Raw genomic sequence first — 19,697 nt, 5'->3', positions numbered from 1 at the left:
TTTTATAGAGTGAATAAATAAATAAAACAATAGATATCTGTTCATTGAATACCAACCCTTTTCAGAGAAACTTGATGTAATGGGTGCATTAATTTTGCTTGTGCAGAAACTTTTCATTCAGTCAACACTTAATTTTGCTTCTCTCCCTTGTTTGGCTAAGAATGCATCTCCTGCCCATAGCTGTGAGAGGTGTATATATGATCTGTGTTGGGGTCATTTTCAAGTAGGTATGTTCTTGGGGGAAAAGCTTAAGATATAGCTAGAATGTAGAATCTTGTATTTCTTACTTGGGTTTTCTAATCATGTGCCTTTCACATAGTAGCTTCCCACTGATTTATTGTATTTTAACAAGTAGCAGGGGTTTTTTCACCCATAATTTTAACATATATCAGAAATTTGCCCATTCTTTTATGATGTCTTTTATGATGTCACTGACATGCATAATCTTACATATTTGTTTCAGTCATAAAACAAAAGAAATCAATGTTTTCATGAACTTTTTTTCAGTATGTCATTGAAAGTGCCCGTCAGAGACCTCCTAAACGGAAATATTTATCTAGTGGAAGGTGTGTACACTTAAGAATTTTTATAATACATTTTTAAATATCAGATATTTTATAATCATTGTCATATTTACATTAGCCTTATATATATTTTTAATTTTTTTAGAAAATCTGTATTTCAGAAGCTATATGACTTGTATATAGAAGAATGTGAGAAAGAGCCTGAGATAAAGGTAAGTAGAATTTTTCTTCATTTGTTATTATACTAATTGAAGTGCAAAGAAAGTAGGAAGAGTATAATTGGATATAAGTAATGACCTTTTAAATTTTAATTTCTAAGGAAGTACTCTTCCCTCTGAATGTAATAGTATTTTCAAGGTAAATTTCAACTCAATTGTGTAGGCTGTTTTAAAGACATTTTCTTCTTAGCCCCAAGTACTTAGGGCTAGTAACAAACATGAAAAAAGATAGTATTTCTTGGAGTATGGAAGCATATAGAAAATTAAGAATCTGTGTAAGATAAAGTTACCAAATAATTTCCTTAGCTTTTTTCACTGAAAAGTAGGTGACTCCTAAAGTGATTCCTGTGCATTTGGAAAATGCCATAGTATGAATCCAAAAGTTAATTAGTAATTGGTCATTTAAAAAGTGAGCACAGAGGAAAATTAGCTTGAACTTTTTTTTTTTAAGCTTTAGAGAATTTAAAATTAGGCACTATAAATACCCAACTAGCAGAGAGTCTAGCTAGGTCTGTTTGGAGCCAGTTCCCTGAGTGGGCCTGTGCTTTTCTAAAATTGTATCTAAAGACTATATAGGAATCTACTTGTCTTCTTAAGATGATATTTTGTTAAACTATGGCCTGTACTAATCTACCAAGAATTCCTTCTATGTTATAGTGGGGTGTTTTTTGTTTGTTTTTTGTTAATATTGGAGTAGTTTTATTGAGGTTCTACTAAAAACTTGAGATAGTTAAAACCAAGAAAAATTTGTTCCTTTTTTTTTAAAAGGCTTTCTTGTTTTGGTTTTTAATTTTTTTCAATGTGTTAAGATCTTTATTCAAGAATGACAGTAGGGGGCAGCTGGATAGCTCAGTGGATTGAGAGCCAGACCTAGAGACGGGAGGTCCTAGGTTCAAATTTGGCCTCAGATACTTTCCAGCTATGTGACCCTGGGCAAGTCACTTCCACTCTTCTGCCTTGGAACCAATATACAGTATTGATTCCAAGATGGAAGGTAAGGGTTTTTTTTTTTTTTAAAGAATGACAGTATACAAAAAATGATAATTCTCCAGGGAATTTAGCTAAAATTCTCCCTGAAATTTGATGGTTGATCATTTTGTAGTTGAAAATGTTTCTGATCATCTTAATACCTTTTTGTCCTATATTAATACCTTTCCAAAACATTAAAAAAATAATTATGTTGGTTTTGCTTTTGAATACATTCATCTCTAAAATAAGATACTAGTGATAGTTTAAAATTCTATTTCCTCCAGAAATATTTTTTTAAATGGGAATGAAGAGTAATTTGCTTCTCATTGTCTCTGAATGCTCAGAAAATAATATATGTATAGAAAATCATCAAAACTAACTACTTCTAACTAATTCAAAGAAATTATTTTGTAATCTTTTGCAGTTTGAGTGAAGAAAAAATAACACTGAGCTAAAACCCATTTTTTCATGTAATGAATTTTGGTAAAAAAAAAAGTCCTCAAGTGCTGCTGAAAAATATATTGAGTTTATTGACATGGAATGTGAATGCCTCTACTTATATTGTACCTTATAGAGTTAGTAACTCTAGGAATTATATTTATTTAATTCATTGTTGAGGGTTCTAGTAAATAACCTTGGATTCATTTTCCCATAAGAGTGATTTATGCATCAAATAATTTTAATGATTATTTTCATGAACTCTGTCTCCTTTTAAAGCAGAAGCTGAGACGAAATGTGAACTTGTTAGAGAAGCTCGTTATGCAAGAAACACTCTCCTGTTTGGTAGTCAACCTGTATCCAGGAAATGAGGGCTATTCTTTGATGCTCAGGGGAAAGAATGGATCAGGTAAATATTAGTTACATGCATCACTTGGTTTTTAACTTTTGTCACTAGACCCATTAGAGTTCTCTAGTTCAGTATAACCTGTTAAGAACTTATGCTTTACTAATGTAGCTTTTGAAAACCCAGTATCACTTCCATGTCTACAAGACTCCTAGAGGAACTGATAAGAATTAGGACATTTTTTAAAAATGTAGATCATGGGTTACATAATAAATTTTAGTATGGTGAATATTATAGTTTGGGCTATTTTTAGACTAAATGTAGGATTTCTACCAACAGGAGTTTCCATTTTGTATTGGTTTTCATTTCCTTTTGTAGTGTGATATCAAGAGAATTCTGTATGAGTTTTGTAGGTGAAATATGAAGGCATTAGTTTTATTATGATGAACTTCAGGGAACTATTAGCTCCTTTGACTGAAATTTTATTGTATTTAATTCAGTAAACATCCATGGTCTCAAGAAACATAAAAGCTATTGGGATTATTCACTGTTCTTTTTTACCAGGAGTTAGTTGCCTAGAATTTGCATTGTATTTTTATAGTAATAATTTTCTTGAACTAGTATCATTATGACAGAATTGATCTGACACCTGTTGGTCAGATATTCCTTAAGAAATTTTACCCGTATCTTTTTTTTTTCCTTGTCTCATACTTTTGTATAGTTTTGGGTAGTTTATCATTCATCCCTTTTTATTCTCCTTGCTACTATCTTAATAAAGGCACTCATTACAGTCTGTTCTCCTACCTCCTCTGATTTATCCCTTATACCAGGTTAATTTTTCTTATATATATATCTGGTTGTGTCATTCCTCAGTAGCTCCTGATAGCAGGCTAAGTAAATTCTTGTCAGGCATCTAAAGCTTTCCACAATCTGTTGCCACTCAACCTTTCAAGCTTTATGTCTTATGTTGATTTTCTCCAGTACTTAGGATGTTCTACTGAAACTGTATTGTTTTTTGGTATATACATTCCATGCCTTCATTCCCACCCCACTCCCCCTCAAAAAATAATAACAATGTCAGGCAGAACTGTTGTTTCGTTATATGGTTTTCTGTGCTTTTGTTAAGTTTTTCCCTTGTTCTCTTGAATTTCTTCCTCTCTTTTAAGTTTAACCCAAATGCCAGTTACTTTAGTTATTGACAGTGTTCCACCTTCCATGGCACTTTGTCCTGCAATTCTCTAATATTGAACCTAACATGTAATAAATTGTATTTGATCATTGTTTAATTTTACTTTATCCCCTTTTTACACTTTAAGCTCTGAGAGAGCAGAGTACACATGTAATATAAACATCATACTCTCCAGGACTTAGCATAGTGTTAGCTGAATGAAGCCTTTTGATATTGTCCTAAATTATTCATTCAGATAGATATTTTAAATGAATAGTTATGTTCAATTGATCTTCTACATGTCTGCTACGTTCTCATTGGAAAAGGAGCATTTAAATTATGAAATGTACTTTCCATTTTTCTTATCTGTAAGTTTTACTTTATCATTTAAAATTTAGATTCTGAAACCATTCGCTTGCCTTATGAAGAAGGAGAGCTGCTTGAATACTTGGATGCTGAAGAATTACCACCTATTTTGGTTGATCTCCTGGAAAAATCTCAGGTGAAAAGATTTCTACTTTTGATTAGATTTTTATTAGTTATTTCCTTTGATGGGAGATTTAATGTCTAATGGCTAAGTGCTTTTAGAAAATAGGTGTCACCAAATCTAACCAATGGAAGGTTGATTTGTTGCAGTATCTGGAATGTTTTTACTTTCAAGTAGAAAAGGCTTAATATAGTTGACCCCTGATTGCTGTTTGCTGAATCTGACATTAAAAAAAAGGCTGAGCCATGTGCTTTGTATTAAAATCACTTTCACATTTACCTTACCAATTATCAGTCACCTGTCAAAAAATTACTGATATTCTTTGAATGAGCATGATTTATTATTAATAGGGACATACATTTGCATAAGCTTAAATATTCTTGCTTTAAGCAAAGCTTTTGATATTTTTCACATTGTTTTGGTACCCAAGCTTATTCTGGTACCCAGATCTATTTAATACTAATGATAATCAGTTTGCCTCATTTATTAAGCTCTGAATCTTTAGCTAAATAAACTTAAGTCAGATTTTTAATTTCCTAAAACAAAGCAAAAAAATTGGCCTAATTCATATGTTTTGTACAATGAAGCATTTCATCAGAGCCTCAGAATCTTGATTCAGTCTTTAATAACATGGTATTAACAAAAATTTTTTTTCTTCTTAAACAGGTTAATATTTTTCATTGTGGGTGTGTCATAGCAGAAATACGTGACTATAGGCAATCTGGAAATATGAAATCTCCAGGTTACCAAAGTAGGCATATTCTCTTACGTCCAACAATGCAGGTGAGCATTTTTTCAGTTAAAATTTTAAATTGTAGGTTATTGTTTTAATTGCATGATTTGCTACTATATTCATGTATTTTTAGATGAATGTTATATTTTTTCCAGACTTTAATCTGTGATGTTCATTCTATAACAAGTGACAACCATAAATGGACACAGGTAATTTCAGTAAGTTTTTTTCCCCCAATAGACCATATAATTAAGGCATAAAGTAAAAATTATCATCAAAAGTATGAACTAAATGGTATTGGTAGTCATATTTGAAGATTATGAAACAAAATTCCACACAATCCCCCACCCCATTGTGCTTAGAATGCTCTGTTATTATTGAAAAAGTAAAGAGTCTTACTCATCATAATGAAAATCAAATATTGAATTCAGCCAACTCTCATTTTGACACCAGTGGGTCTGCATCATTCTAATTCTAACCTGCCCTTTGCTAGACTTATATTTCTTATCCCCAGAAGAAAGAGTACTTTCCAATTAATGCTATGACATCCACCTAAAGTACCGTGTTCCCCACACTGAATTTACCTTACCTCTCTTGAATGATCTCTAAATTAGAGATTTCATTATAGAAATATGAATTCTCTGACTGATCAGTTAATCTCATAATAATATTGGTCTTGTGATATTTTGAGTAGAATCCAAAACATAGGAAGTCACTTATTTCTCTAATCTTACAGTTCATTTAGTCCATTTCCTTCTTTGACCCCATGCTCTATCCCAGTCAGAAAAATCCCTCTTTGAACAGAATACTCAAATGAAGGAAAAATCAGAATAATTTAAATGATTCTTTCTGTGCAGTATGCTTATAAAAGAATCAATAGCCATTCCATTAATAGACATTTGGACATTTCTTCCCTAGAGAAAACAGTAATTTTTCTATTCATTTCACAATTCATAAAAAAATGATAACTGCATAAGCAAACTATGTTTATTTCTTAAGATATATTACTAATTGGCATTAATATGTCAGTTATAGATTTAAAATTTTTGAATCATGGTGCTTTTTGAAAAATGCAGTATTCAATTCTAATAAAACATTCATGTTTAGTTTACTTAATGGTAATGAAAACATATTTGTTTCAGTATTTCAGTTTAGGCAAGGCAAGTCTTAGTCAACTGTGTTCTGAGAAAATCTTTAGGCATTGGACAAAATGCCAGAATTGCAGTTTGTTCTGAATTGTTCTGAAACAATTTATTCCCAGAACCTATTTCTTAACTGTAATAGTGACCTGTTATCCCTGTGCATTTGGACAAATACTTCTAATTAATAGTTATTTTTTTAAAGTGTAAAAATGATTATCACTAGAAGTCTTTTGTGCTTCCAAATCTTTAAAGTCTTATATATTAAGATTCTAAAATTAAGTATTACATTTCATTCTAAGTATGTTTGAAGGTACAAGGAATATTTAAAATCTATGTTCATAATTTTGAAGTTTTGAAATGTCTTAAATGTGCTATCAATGTGCATGTCTACATTTCAGGAAGACAAACTTCTCCTTGAGAGCCAGCTTATCTTAGCCACAGCAGAGCCATTGTGTCTTGATCCATCTATAGCTGTGACTTGTACTGCAAACAGATTGCTTTATAATAAACAGAAGATGAATACCCGACCAATGAAACGGTAATTATCCTGGTTGTATTTAGACTTAAAGACATTCTGCCATAAAGAGTGTGCCTAATTTTTGCTGGAGGCTTCTGCTATAATATAGTTACCCATGTGTCCTAGGAGGCTCATGTACTTTGGTTTTTAACTGCTTTGTTTTCCCAATGTTTAATGAAAAATTTCTCTTAGACTTGTTACAAGTTTCCAGAGTTCTAGTAATTTGAAAGCCCACCAGAGAAAGTCTGTAAACCAGAATACTAGGTTTGTTTTTTTTTACTTCTGTATAAACTAGTGTTCAATTAAATCTTTAAAATTGCCACTTCTTTAAAAATTATATTTAATAATCTCAAATAAATTTTCCTCAAATATGTAGAAAACACAGCCACTTTTGGTAAGCCAAATAGTTCACTTAATTTTACAGTATTGTGATTCATATTTCAGTTAAATATTTTATACATGCCACGAGATGGGTAGTTTTATTTACTATGTATAATAAATACGTTTTCTCTCATTGAAATAGTTGTCTTTGTTGACCTCTTTTGTACTGATTAGATTGGATATGACTTTAAAAAGCAAAAGTAGAGGCAAAAGCAGAACACAGTTTTTAAACGTGTCTGCCTGGTAGCATATAAGAAAGATAATTCTCCCTTCATAAATATAACATCTAAATTAATTGTTTCTAATTTACAGTACTGAATTATAAAAGTTCAGGTAAGACTTCATATGTCATTAATGAAGATTATTATAAATGATATCCTTGGATATAATAATAGAGATGTGCCTTATCTTCCATTAGAATTTATGAAACATGAGATGTTTTTTCTTTTGCTTCTTTAAATTTAACTCAACAGTTAAACCAGTTGCTTATTTAGCATATTGCCTTTAACTTTTTAAGGTCATTGTTGTATTAGTATCTAATGAAGAAGTACCTATGTTTTCATCTAGTATTTTAAAAGCATCCTAGTTAAGATATGCATTGAACAAACTGCTTTTCTGTCCCCAGCAAGTCCTTGAGGGATGAATAAGCACTTCTTTTAGTATATTGGCAGCCTTAGCAAATGTGCAAAGTGCTTCTCATGAGACTTCAAAGGAACTATATGATATAATCTCAAAAGCAGAAGGCCAGAATGTCTTACTGGTTTTCTTCTGTTGATTTCCCAAAGAGTAGCTGACTTTTCAAATAACTGCACAGCCAAAGGCAACTTCTGTTCTGACTAATTTTGTTGAGACAACACCTTGCTGATGATTTAGTGGAAGGAGTTTGAGTCCCAGCACTGACGTTTAGTAGTCTTGTACTCTAGGACAAATAGTATGTGTACCACAACCAAACTTTTAACAGTATAATAATAGAATAGTAATAGATAATAATATTTGTACTACAACCAATCTGGTACCAAAGTTGTGAAGATCAAAACAGAAAGTGCTTTAGAAAACCTTAAAGTCAATATAAATGTTAGTTCTGACAGAAGATTTTTAGGCCTCCTGAGCACCTGGGTACCAAAATTAGTTGCTTACCAGAAACATGTCAATTATTCTTTTTGAACACATCTTCTACAGACTTTAAACATCAACTACAAATGCTTTTGGAGAAAATGAGAAACTACTTCTAAATAATACTTTTTTCTGCTTGCAAAACTGTACAAGCCTACCATTATAGTGTTTCTTTTCATTTTTAATAGATAGTATACAAAGCAACTTTCCCAGAAATATTCATAGATGCTTTTTTATTCAGTCAAAATTTTAATGTCTCCTACATGTTGCATTATATCCATTAAATATTTTTCACTACCATTTTTTCATTTTGAATCTCAAAATGTTTTAGATGTTTCAAGAGATACTCCAGATCTTCCCTGAATCGGCAGCAGGATATGTCCCACTCCACAGCTCCTCCACAGCTAAGGTTACTTGATTACTTGCAGAAAAGAAAAGAGAGAAAAACAGCCCAGCAGTATGATCTCAAAATTTCTAAAGCAGGAAATGTATGTATATTTTATTGTAAAAATGAACACTTAAAAAATTCATGTATAGGCCACATTGAATTACTTGCCAGCTATGAGAGTGGGGAAGGAAGAAGGGGCAGGGGAGACAATTTTGATCACATAACTTTGGAAAACTTATGTGTAAATTTATTACATGTTATTTTTAATAAGTTTGAAAAAAAAGATGAACACTTATTGATAAAATAAAAACATTGTTATAGTTTCCAGGATACTTACAGTGTTATTTAATTTTTAGTGTGTGGATATGTGGAAGCAGAACCCTTGTTATTTGACTACACCTTCAGAAGTGGATGTAAGTTAATTAACTTATTTTTACAAAAGGTTCCTAAATATAGCTGATGTTAATTTGGATTTGAAGGTGAGGGATTTTGAACATTTCTAATAATGGTCTTTTAGAAAGTAACTGCTTATTTAAAGTATTCTTTATGTATGGTCTTCCTGTGTGAGGTAGTGAATGATTAATAAAATAAATCCTAAAGTAGGCTGAATACAAGTGGAGCCTCAGAGCCTCTACTCTGTAATTGCTTTAATGTTTCATGATCATAATATATGTGTCCTTTTTTGCTCAAGTTGATTACACTCTAAAATCAAGAGTTTTCGAGTGATCAAAGTTAAGAACTTTGTTGTATATGAACCATTAACTTAAAGAAGTAACAGTATCAAATCTTCCCACTACTGCTTCTGTTTTTCCCTTCTTCTAAAATGATAGGATTAGGGAGCAGCTCAGGGAATTGAGATCCAGGCCTAGAGACAAAGGTCCTAGGTTCAAATCTGGCCTCAGACACTTCCCAGCTGTGTGACCCTGGGCAAGTCACTTAACCCCCATTGCCTAGCCCTGACCACTGTTCTGCCATGGAATCCAATACACAGTATTGATTCCAAGACGGAAGGTGGTAAGGGTTTAAAAAAAAATGATAGGATTAGAGTTGGAAGGAGTTGTTGTACAGATAAAACTGAAACTTGGGGTTCAGTGAATTCTTTATATGGTCATATTCCTAGTAAGAAGCAAGATCCAAGACTCCAGATCTAGTCTTCTTTTCATTATTGTCTGGTCTCTTTTCTTTATATGCTCATTTATAAAACCATTATAAGAAATAGGTTGAAGATAGTGAATTTTACATTTCAGTAATTTACGTGTTTTTCTAGGAACTAATTCTGAAAAAAAGTTTTTCTTATAAATTCTGGGGACAGAATTAAGCTAGAAAATTACTTTGGTCTAAAACAAAAGTTATATAAATATGAAGTCTGAGTTTAATGTTATGTAAATTTTCAAATGGTGGAATACAGTGGCAGAGAGAGATTTCATGGAAATTAATTTGGGGTAGGTATTATTTTAAAAGCAAATCACTTTTCCAGAATATGTAGAGAAGTTCTAACCACTATTAAACTGTGTTTGTAGAGTTGAATGTGTTATTTCATTCATCTTTAATAGCTTCTTGAAATGATGTATTTATTTTAAAAGTTCTGCTGTAGAATTATAGCCAAAGGATTTCTACTCCTTAAACTCTTTTCCATCTTCCAAACTTTTATTCATTACTCTACAATCCAGTATTTTGTTGGTTTGACTTTTTAGGTGGAAAAGTATGCTAAAGTGGAAAAGTCTATCAAACCTGATGACTCACAGCCAACTGTCTGGCCAGCACATGTGAGTAATTGAAACCCCAACCAATCTCTGTTTCTAAGGTTTAGTGAAGATGTTCTGGAACAGAATTTATGAAATATTAAGAACTATCTTTTTTAAAATAATTGAAAACATTTGGTTTTCTAAACTATCATGAAATCCTAGGAAGAAAAATTATATTCTCCTTCATAACCTCCAGATAGCTTTATTAGAAACCAGATGTTAAATGTTGATCTTTGATTTTCTTTAAAATTGTATAATTACTGCTGTTCACTCTCTGTTTTAAATTAGTAATGCACATGTCTTCTAGAATTGAACCTTGAAAAAAGTTCACCATTATTTGAGTTTGATTCCTTGAAGGTTGGCCCTCCTAACTCTTTTTAGTAGAAAGAATTCAGATTAATTAGGTCATCCCAAGAAATTGAAATGAGGAGATAGAAAAAACTACAAATGATAAAAATTAAGAGTGGTCTTCAGAGGACATATCCTTCTGATATTATTTAACATTAGCATTTGATATGTCTATTATGTGCATCTGTAATATTTCTGTCGAGTGAGGTTCATGGAACTTAAAAGTTCTATTATATTTCCTCAGTGATAAATAATATAAAATCATTTTTAGCTTATTTATTTTATTAGGCAAATAATAAAAAAGCCAAGTACCATAGGAGCCATTTTTCTTTTTGCCTACCAGACATGGTTAGGGAATAGAAGGTACTAGAATGATGTGGAGGAATTATTTTAGACATATATAGATTGTGTTAGAGCAGCTCTGCTCTAGGGCGCTAGAGCACTCCTCACCTTTTCCTTTGTTTTATAGTTAGTTTGGTTTGTTAATTTGCTTTGGAGGAGCATTATTTGTGATATTTTATCTTTTTAGGAGATAAAAGAAGATTATGTGTTCGAATGTGAAGTTGGTAATCAGTTTCAGAAAACAAAGCTAACCATTTTTCAGTCACTTGGTAATCCACTTTACTATGGTAAAATACAGACTTATAGAAGTGATGAAGAATCTGAGAGCCCAATGACACCAACCCAGTAAGTATTGTTTAAATACACATGTATGTAGTTCAGCTAATAATGTAGTAAAAATTTCTTGTGTTCCTAATATTTGTAAAATTACTGATGGAATTTTGACAGATAAGAATACTTAAATTTCTATTTTGAAATGAGATGAAAATTTTAGTTATATCCTAAAACTAAGAGTTGATAAAAGCCCAAAGATGTTATTTATTTCTTATCCTTATGTTAAGTTAAATTTAACAAATATTTATTAAACATATATTGTATGTAAAGCTTAATTATAAAGATACAGAAGGAGATAAAATTGGAGTTTACATGCAGGTAAGAAGATAAAGACACAGAAGTGAGTAGTGCACAATGAGACCTCACAGATAAAGAAGTGCCAAATGAGATGATGTAGCATTAAATGTAAGAGTGAAGGTCATTTCCTGAAGAGAGAATGGGAAAGATAGAAAGACTTCTTGTAGGATTTGGAATGTGAGTTGATTGCTAAAGTTGAGTGGAAACTCAAAAGGAAAGGAAAGATAGCATTTTAGATATAGAAAACATTGTGAGTGCAAAAGAGTACAAGGAAGATTTGGAGACAGAATAATTCAATTTAAGTGGAGTATAGAAGAACCTATAGAAAAACAATTTTGATTGAGAGCTGGGAAGGTAGAGTAGAACCAAATTATAAAGGTTTTGAATGCCAGTCACCAAAGTTTGACCATTACTCAGTAAGGCGAAGGAATAAATTGCATAAAGAAGATCATTATGGTAGTGATATGAAGAATATTTCATATTGGAGAGAATGGCACTGGGATGACTTGCAAGGAAACCATTGCAGTCATTTAGAAAAGTGTCTGGTAAGGATCTAGGCCAATAGGAATAAAGAAGAAACAAAAGTAGGAGATATTACAGGATAAAGTCAATAGGCTTTGATACCTGGATGTTCGAGAGGTAAGGGATAAGAAGATACAATGATAACACAAAGATTTTGAAAATATACTAAATGAATAATGGTTGCACTGATAGAATAAGTAAAAGGAAGTTTAGGGGAGATGAAATAAGCCCCATTTTATAAAGTTCTCATCAAGAGAAGTGATGGGACATCCAAGTATAGATATGAGTCTGGAGTTCAGAAGTAAGGTTTGGTTATAGATATGTAAGTTATCTATATAAAGGTGATAATTGAAGCAGTAAGTTTGTCAAAAGAGAAAACAAAAATTACAGGAGACAGAACTTTAGGGAATAAACACCAGATAAAGAGAAGGAACTTAAAGAATACTGAGAATTACCAGGGAGAAGGAGAATAATTTGTGTCCAATATCTCTAAATCCAATGGAAGAAAGAATTTCCAGTAAGAGGAAAAGTTTCAGTGTCAAGAATGATACCAAGAATGTCAAGAGAAGAACTGAGAAAAAGACTGAATTTTGGTTTGGGAGGCCACTCTTAAAAAAAGCAAAATTCAGTAAAACTTACTTTTCCTGGACAAACTCTGTATTATGAAGGATTAAGGAGAGTGTAGAGCACCTGGCATGTGGTGTAGGGATCTCTGTGTTTAGGGAACTTATAAAGAAATTTAGCAATTATGAGAAGGCTGGATGGAATAGGCAATCTGGCACGGTCAGAAAGTTGTAGCACATTTGTAGGCACAGGGGAAGTGAGACTGGAAAGAAGGAAAGATTGAAATGTATGTAGGAAGTAAAAGGGATGACTACTGTCGCAGGATATGAAAGCAGTCATGAGGGAAACCCATTTGTAGCTCAGTCTTCCAAAATAGTAAGTCATTTGATAAAAAAGAGTTGGGATTTGGATTACATTTAGAACTTTAGAAAAGGGAATAAGAAAAGCTTTGAAACAGTCACTGAAGGCAATAATATAATAATGCACATTTATAAAAAGCTTTAAATTTCACAAGGTCTTTTACCATACATTATCTCATTTGATCCTTAGAGCAACCTTTTTTATTATGTACTGAGATGGGGTATTGATAACAATAGAGTAGAATCTCAGAGTTGGAAGGGACTCCAAAAATGACCTAACCCAGTGATTGTGAACCTTTTGGAGTTTTTTTAGGGACCCTTTGTAATGTTCCACCCAGCCCCCCCAGACTGTGTGCCTGTGCCCTATCCCCCATTGTATGCCATGCCTGCCCCCAATTGCATGCCCTGCCCTCTAACTGCTTGCAGTATCTCACCCACCCAGGGGGTGGGGCTGGGATACAGGTTGGCCAAGCCTAGCTCCTTGGGAAGGCTCCAATGCCCCCTTGTGTTTGGGGGTGGTGCCTGATTCCCAGCAGGCCAAGCTAGGGGCCTGTTTCTGCCCATAGAAAGGTCACATGTGCCATAGGTTCACCATCACAGATCTAACCCATTCCTATAGGTGAAGCATAAATTGTCTCTATAAAATTACCAATTATCTCCTAAAGTAGACTTTTCCATTTATGGCTAACTAATATTAAGTAATTTCTTCATATATCCAGCCTCAAGCTACCTCTCCAACTTCTAATGGTGTCATTCCTAGTTTTATCCTTGGGGCAAAGTAAAACAAGTTTATTCCTTCCACCTGACAGCTTTTCAGGTATTTCAGGTATCTAGCTATAGCCAATATGCGTCTTCTAAGTCTTCTCTCTAGGATAACCCTAATTCCCTCATCTAATTCCTATATAGAAGAAATTTTAATTACTTTGCTTTGTTGGTTGCCTCTTTCAGGACGCACTCCAGCTTGATAGTATCTTTTTAAAACCAAAAATTTTCCCCAAATCCTTAACTCCTAAGAACCAAGAAGTCATAGGCTAAATTTCGGGAAATGTTGGCTTAAATATCAAACTGGGGCTATATGCAGTTTCAGAAATAGCTATACCTGCCTGTCTCTGCCTATATATAATATATATGAAGAAAGGGTTTGAATCAAAAAGATTTCCTAGAGTCATATATTTTTTGTGAACTCTGATATTTATTTCTTAAATTGATTAATTTGAAAAAGGGTATTGAAGGCCATTGGATCTAATGACCCACCACCACTTTCCAATTGAGGAAACAGAGTCATGACATTGTCTATAGTATTTTTGTACATCCTCTTCCCCCCCAAACCCCCCCCCCCCCATCAGCATTAGACTATGAACTCTGTAGGGGCAGGATTTTATAAGGTGATCTCAGCAATCAAGCCCTGAGGTGGAAAATATATCAAATTACAATTCAATTCAACACAGCCTTCTCTATTCAAAGTACTGTGCTAAGTAATGGGGGCATATATAAAAACTACCTTCCCTCAAGGAGTTCTCAGTTAATGTATAGGGAATTCTTAATTGAAAGAAAGTGAATTATACTGTGTTAAATAGTTTCTCTATTGGTAAAGCATCATCTGAAGTCTCTCACTTCAGGCTTAACTCTAAAAAACACTTCCTCTCTGATGTCAGTCTTATTTTTGAATGTGTACTCTAACTGCTGTCTTCTTTAACCTGTTTTTATTCTCAGTTCTTTCTTCCACCTTATCGTGACTGCTGCATTTTTACTTGTTAGGCAGAAATGAGGACCTAAAAGATTTATAAATTTTTCACCTACAACATTTTCCCTGGGCAATAAAATAAAATGGTGAGGCTTACCCAAAACTTTGTATTAAGAGAGTGGGAATCCCAGGAAGTCATGGAGACAAAGATGCCAAAAAACAAAACAAAAAAAAAAACCTAGTTGAAATATTAAAACCTAGATGTTTGTAACAGCAAATGAAATTAGTTAAAAAGGCAGTCTTGGAGGGGAGAAAATGGTCGTATTGTATAAAAAAGGAGGGAAAGCAACAGATCAGAGGGCTCTTATGATTATCAAAACATTGCAAATTTGCTTCTGAAAGTTATCTACCACATGTTCTGGCATTAGAAATCACCTCCAAAAAGTTTACCGATTATTTAAAGAGATTTACCTGTTTACTTCAGTTTAGGAAATTTCACTGTATGTATTTTGAAAGTCGGAATACCGTGAACATTATTTTCATTTCTTTGATTTCAGATAAGTAGTACATTAGATTAAAAAAAAATCTAATGTACAAAACCTTGCTTTATGTTATACTGGTAATTTTTTAAAATCACGATATTAATAGAACTGTACTTTTCTACTATAACTCATTGAAATTTGGCTTTGAATTGAGTTTTCTGCAGCTAACTATCCTACTGCCTCAAGATATAATTCATATCTTAATTTTTCTCTAATACTTCAGGTTCCTTATTGGATCAAAGACTGATGCTGAAAGGTAAAACAATCATATCTTATTTTCTACTTGTTTTGTATTGTGGGAAAAGCACAGAATCAATCCAAAAGGGAATAAATTTGCATGGTACAGGACAAAGCATAACAAATCAGGAATGAGAAAACCTAAGGGTTTTTTTGGTCCCTATTCTTTTATAATCTAGTTTGTATATTTTAGGCAGTCACATCATATCTCTGGGTTTCTTCATTTTCTTCATTTATAAAATGAAAGTGTTGAATTAGATGAAATCTGTGGTCCTTCATTGCTCTAAAATTATGATTTGACAAATTCCTAAAGTGTAATTTTTTTAAGCTAGTGAATGGACAGTACTAAGTGAGGCTGCAAAAGAAAGGTGATTTTCAGTCAACAACAAAAGTATTTTAGCTGGATAACAAATTGGGTTTTTTTAAAAAGCTACAAGTTATACATAGTGGGTATCTTATCTTGATGGTTTTTGGTTCAACTAAAAAATAGATTTTAATGCCATCTGTACAATGGCATTACTGACATTGTCAGATGGGAAATTTAGTTGGTATGATCCAATCATTGAATAGGACCTTTGTCATTTTTGATGAATGTGGGAACTTGATTCTATACCAAAAACTGAAAAATGAAGTATTTCTGTCAAGGTTAAGCTTGTACATGTAGGGACATTTCATAAGATTTTTCTCATCTATTCAGTATATCTGTAATGAATTAATTTGAAGCAGTAGTAGCAGAATCCTTTTCATATATATAATACACGTATATGTTTTTTCAGAATAATTAGTCAATACCAAGAGTTGATTCAGAATGAAGCCAAATGTCCAGTGAAGATGTCTCATAACTCAAGTGGATCAGGCAGTCTTAGTCAACTTTCTCCAGGGAAAGAAATGGAAGTAAGATCAATCAATATTATTTTCTTGATTAACTTTCCAACCAGAATGGTGAGAATGATTGAGTTTTTTTAAGTTGGATTTCTTTTGCCACTTCATGTACATAATAATTCATAGATCTTGATCTCAGCCAAGCTACAAGCTTTTATCGTCCTTTAATTTTTAGTTCCCTATTTAATAGAGTTAAAACTGCTTATGGGTTCTTGTCTATGTACAAATTGATAGTGTCAAAAAGGAGTTAAAAGAAGAACCTAACCTGTTATCTACTTATAAAAGATTACTTTAGTGTTCCACATAAATTCTTTAGGGCCTATAATCCCTATCTAAGTACTTTGTAAATCATTTAAGTTTTTAATTGTGACATAAAATTCTTAGTATATACTGTATTTTCCTATTACGTTTTTCACTTTTTGAACTCAAGGAACCATATTGGGAAATTTTTAGGGTCAGCTAGGTGGCTCAATGAATTGAGAGCCAGGTCCAGAGATCAGAGGCCCTGGGTTCAAATATGACCTTAGATACTTCCTAGCTGTTTAACCCTGGGCAAGTCATTTAACCCCCATTGTCTAGACCTTACAGCTCATCTGCCTTGAAATCAATACACCGTATTGATTCTAAGATGGAAAGCAGGGATTTTTAAAAAAGAAATATTGGGAATTTTTTGGCCATTCATTGTTTGCTATATTTGGTAACTTTTGTATTTAGAAGCAAATATTCTTAGTGAACTCTATCTCTGTGCTAAAATAGTAATATTTATATTAGAACAGTAATTTTTCACAAAATCTTACTTGATTAATCGTTGTAAATCTTGTCTTTTCATTCATATTCAATTCTATTGTATAAACTTAAGCAAACAAAAAAATGTATCCCTTCCATAACATTCCCCAGGTTTTCTCATTCTGAAACTTATTCCTTAGGTCATGTGATTATTAAAAGGCTATTTGTTAATCATGGTGTAATAGAAAGAATGTTGGACTTCTGAACTGTTAAAAGCAGGATATGTGATTTTGTCAATTACTTCGCCTCTCTAAGCAGGATTTCCCTCCTTACAATGAAGGATTTGGAGTTAGAGTAGGAGTTACTAACCTTTTTTCATCTCACAAACTCCTTTGAAAATCTGGTGACGTCTAATGCCATTTTTCAAAATAATGTTCTTAAGTGCATATAATAAAATACATTGTATTACAAAGGAAACCAATTATATTGAAATACAGTTATCGACCAGCCAAGATGGTGGAATAGAAGGAAGTAGTACAGCTGAGCTGTCCCCTACAACTACTCCACAAAGATCTAGAAAACGCATCAGACCAAGTCCTGATCGGGAAATCCAAGAAAAAATCACAGTGAGTCATTTTTCTGTTCCAGATTGTCATAGGGAAGCCAGTAGAGAGGTTTGTGGTAAAGAGGGATGGGAGGTTCTGGAAAAAAAAATAGGGAAAAGGGAAGGAAACAGTTCTAGCCAGGAGCACAGGCCTCCATAGACCCTTACAGCAAGGGACCTACATGTAGCTAGACAAGAGATAGAAGAGGTCCCAAATTTGGCATAGAAACCTGACAATGCAGGGAACAGGGAATGTGTATACCAATAGGTAGCTCTGTTAATATCCATTGTGGGGTTACAGATTCAGTTTAGACTGGGTAGGGGCTAGGTCCAAGGCAAAGAGCAGTTAAAGGTCTTAGACTAAGAACTAAAATATAGAAGCAAGGAATAGCTTTGTGACTCTCTCTTCGGGAACCTACTCCAGTCTCAAATCCAGCTCCCAAACCAGTTTAAATTTTGCAGCAGAATAACTAGGGCAGAAAGCACAAATCAAAAGGGAGCCGGCATTCCTGTCAGTTTGAACCTTCAGAGCTTTCCTTCTGGTTGAACTCCAAAAAGCTGTATAATACAGCTCCAGTCAGGGTACGCCAATAGTTGTATTGCTTTGCCCCAAATTCTCATGAATTTTCAGTTCAGAACAAAAAGGCAGGACTCAATTTCCAATATGGATCTGATGAGTTTGCAGTTTTCCATGCTGAACTGTCCCTGAGATCTGGAATAACATAACTCCACAAAAGAAGCAGGAAGAATCATGACCATTCTCTCGAATAGCTTTACCCTAATGCACAGTCTTATCCTAAAATAAAGTCTGGAAGAATGAGCAACAACAACAACAAAAAATGTACCATAAAGAGATATTATGTGGTAGTGACTGTCAAGACACAATACCAGAAGAGACTGACTCCCAAAACATCTCATAAGCAAAAGCTAAAAAACACAATTTGGATACAAGTTCAAATAGAATATCTAGATGAGATGAACAACGAGTTTTAAAAGAACTGAAATGACTTTATAAATGAAATGAAGGCATTAGAAAAAGTAATTTGGGGGGGGGATAAGAGCACAAAGGGCTAGCATGCTCCTTGAAAATTAGAATATGGATTGAATAGAAGAAAATGACTTCATGAGAAAAAGAAATATTAAAACAAAGCAAAAAGACTGAAAAAAAAAAGAATAGAAGGAAATATAAGATGTCTCAAATTGGGGGCATCTGGGTAGCGCAGTGATGAGAGATCCTAGGTTCAAATTTGCCCTCAGATACTTCCTAGCTGTGTGACCCTGGACAAGTTACTTAACCCTCATTGCCTAGCCCTTGCAGCTCTTCTGCCTTGGAACCAATACATAGAATTGATTCTAAGGTGGAAGGTAAGAATTAAAAAAAAGTCTCACATTTTAAAAAAAGCAACCGATCTGGAAAATAGATCAAGGAGGGAGAATTTCAGAATCACTGGAAAGCCTTTGAAAGACCAAAAAGTAGTTTTGATATCACAGTTCAGAGAAATATAAGAGGAAACTTCCCTGACCTCTTAGAATTTGAGGGCCAAGTGAAAATAGAAAAATATCCACCAGTTACTTCCTGAAAGAAAATTCAAAACAGAAATACCCCGGAACATTATAGTCAAAATCTAGAGCTTACAAGTCAAAAGAAAATTAAAAAACCCTCACAAGTAGCCAGAAATAAAAATTTTTAAATAAAGAACCACTATCAGGATCAGACACACAATATAGCAGCCACCAATTGAAAGGATCTATGTTTTGAAATATTCCTGAAAGCAAGAGCTAGAGATTTATAACCAAGAATAATGTACTCAGGAAAACAGTATAATCCTACAGGGAGGGGAAATGGGTTTTTGTGAAATAGACAATTTCTAAGCAGTCCTGAGGGAAAAATCAGAGCTGAGTTGAAATACAAACACTATAGTCAAGAAAAACAACAATTAGACAAGAATAAGCAACTCTGAAGGGACTAGAGAATGAACTGTACCCTCAACTCTATCATTATTAGAGGCCATAGAGGAAGTCTAATAAAACAGAAGGCCTGGGAGTGATTGTGTTTTGTTTTTCTGATCTTGGAAGAAGACTGGAAAG

At 33.2% G+C, this 19,697-nt stretch overlaps 1 protein-coding gene across 28 annotated transcripts in view; it reads left to right on the top strand.

Annotated features, from left to right (window-relative positions):
• The window catches only part of SUPT20H (SPT20 homolog, SAGA complex component), a 63,109-nt gene that overhangs the window by 8,777 nt on the left and 34,635 nt on the right, over positions 1 to 19,697 (top strand). For 19 of the 28 annotated variants that reach the window (XR_008911398.1, XR_008911397.1, XR_001622260.2 and 16 more), the window contains 14 exons: positions 508 to 566; positions 670 to 736; positions 2,429 to 2,558; positions 4,062 to 4,165; positions 4,817 to 4,933; positions 5,039 to 5,092; positions 6,424 to 6,563; positions 8,368 to 8,524; positions 8,781 to 8,837; positions 10,119 to 10,190; positions 11,047 to 11,204; positions 15,384 to 15,416; positions 16,174 to 16,291; positions 17,503 to 17,631. Coding sequence is in view for 22 of the 28 variants with exons in the window: in XM_056794785.1 (XP_056650763.1) it covers positions 508 to 566; positions 670 to 736; positions 2,429 to 2,558; positions 4,062 to 4,165; positions 4,817 to 4,933; positions 5,039 to 5,092; positions 6,424 to 6,563; positions 8,368 to 8,524; positions 8,781 to 8,837; positions 10,119 to 10,190; positions 11,047 to 11,204; positions 15,384 to 15,416; positions 16,174 to 16,291; positions 17,503 to 17,631 (1,395 nt within the window). In the remaining 6 variants the exon portion in view is untranslated. The remainder of the gene's footprint in view (positions 1 to 507; positions 567 to 669; positions 737 to 2,428; positions 2,559 to 4,061; positions 4,166 to 4,816; positions 4,934 to 5,038; positions 5,093 to 6,423; positions 6,564 to 8,367; positions 8,525 to 8,780; positions 8,838 to 10,118; positions 10,191 to 11,046; positions 11,205 to 15,383; positions 15,417 to 16,173; positions 16,292 to 17,502; positions 17,632 to 19,697) is intronic. The other 9 variants (XR_008911399.1, XM_056794790.1, XM_056794787.1 and 6 more) reach the window with 1 other exon arrangement.

This window comes from Monodelphis domestica, chromosome 4 (genome assembly GCF_027887165.1).
Source record: "Monodelphis domestica isolate mMonDom1 chromosome 4, mMonDom1.pri, whole genome shotgun sequence".
NCBI classification, from domain to species: Eukaryota; Metazoa; Chordata; class Mammalia; order Didelphimorphia; family Didelphidae; genus Monodelphis; species Monodelphis domestica.
The sequence above is the reverse complement of the archived record's forward strand: the minus strand, read 5'-3'. Positions and strand labels throughout refer to the sequence as shown.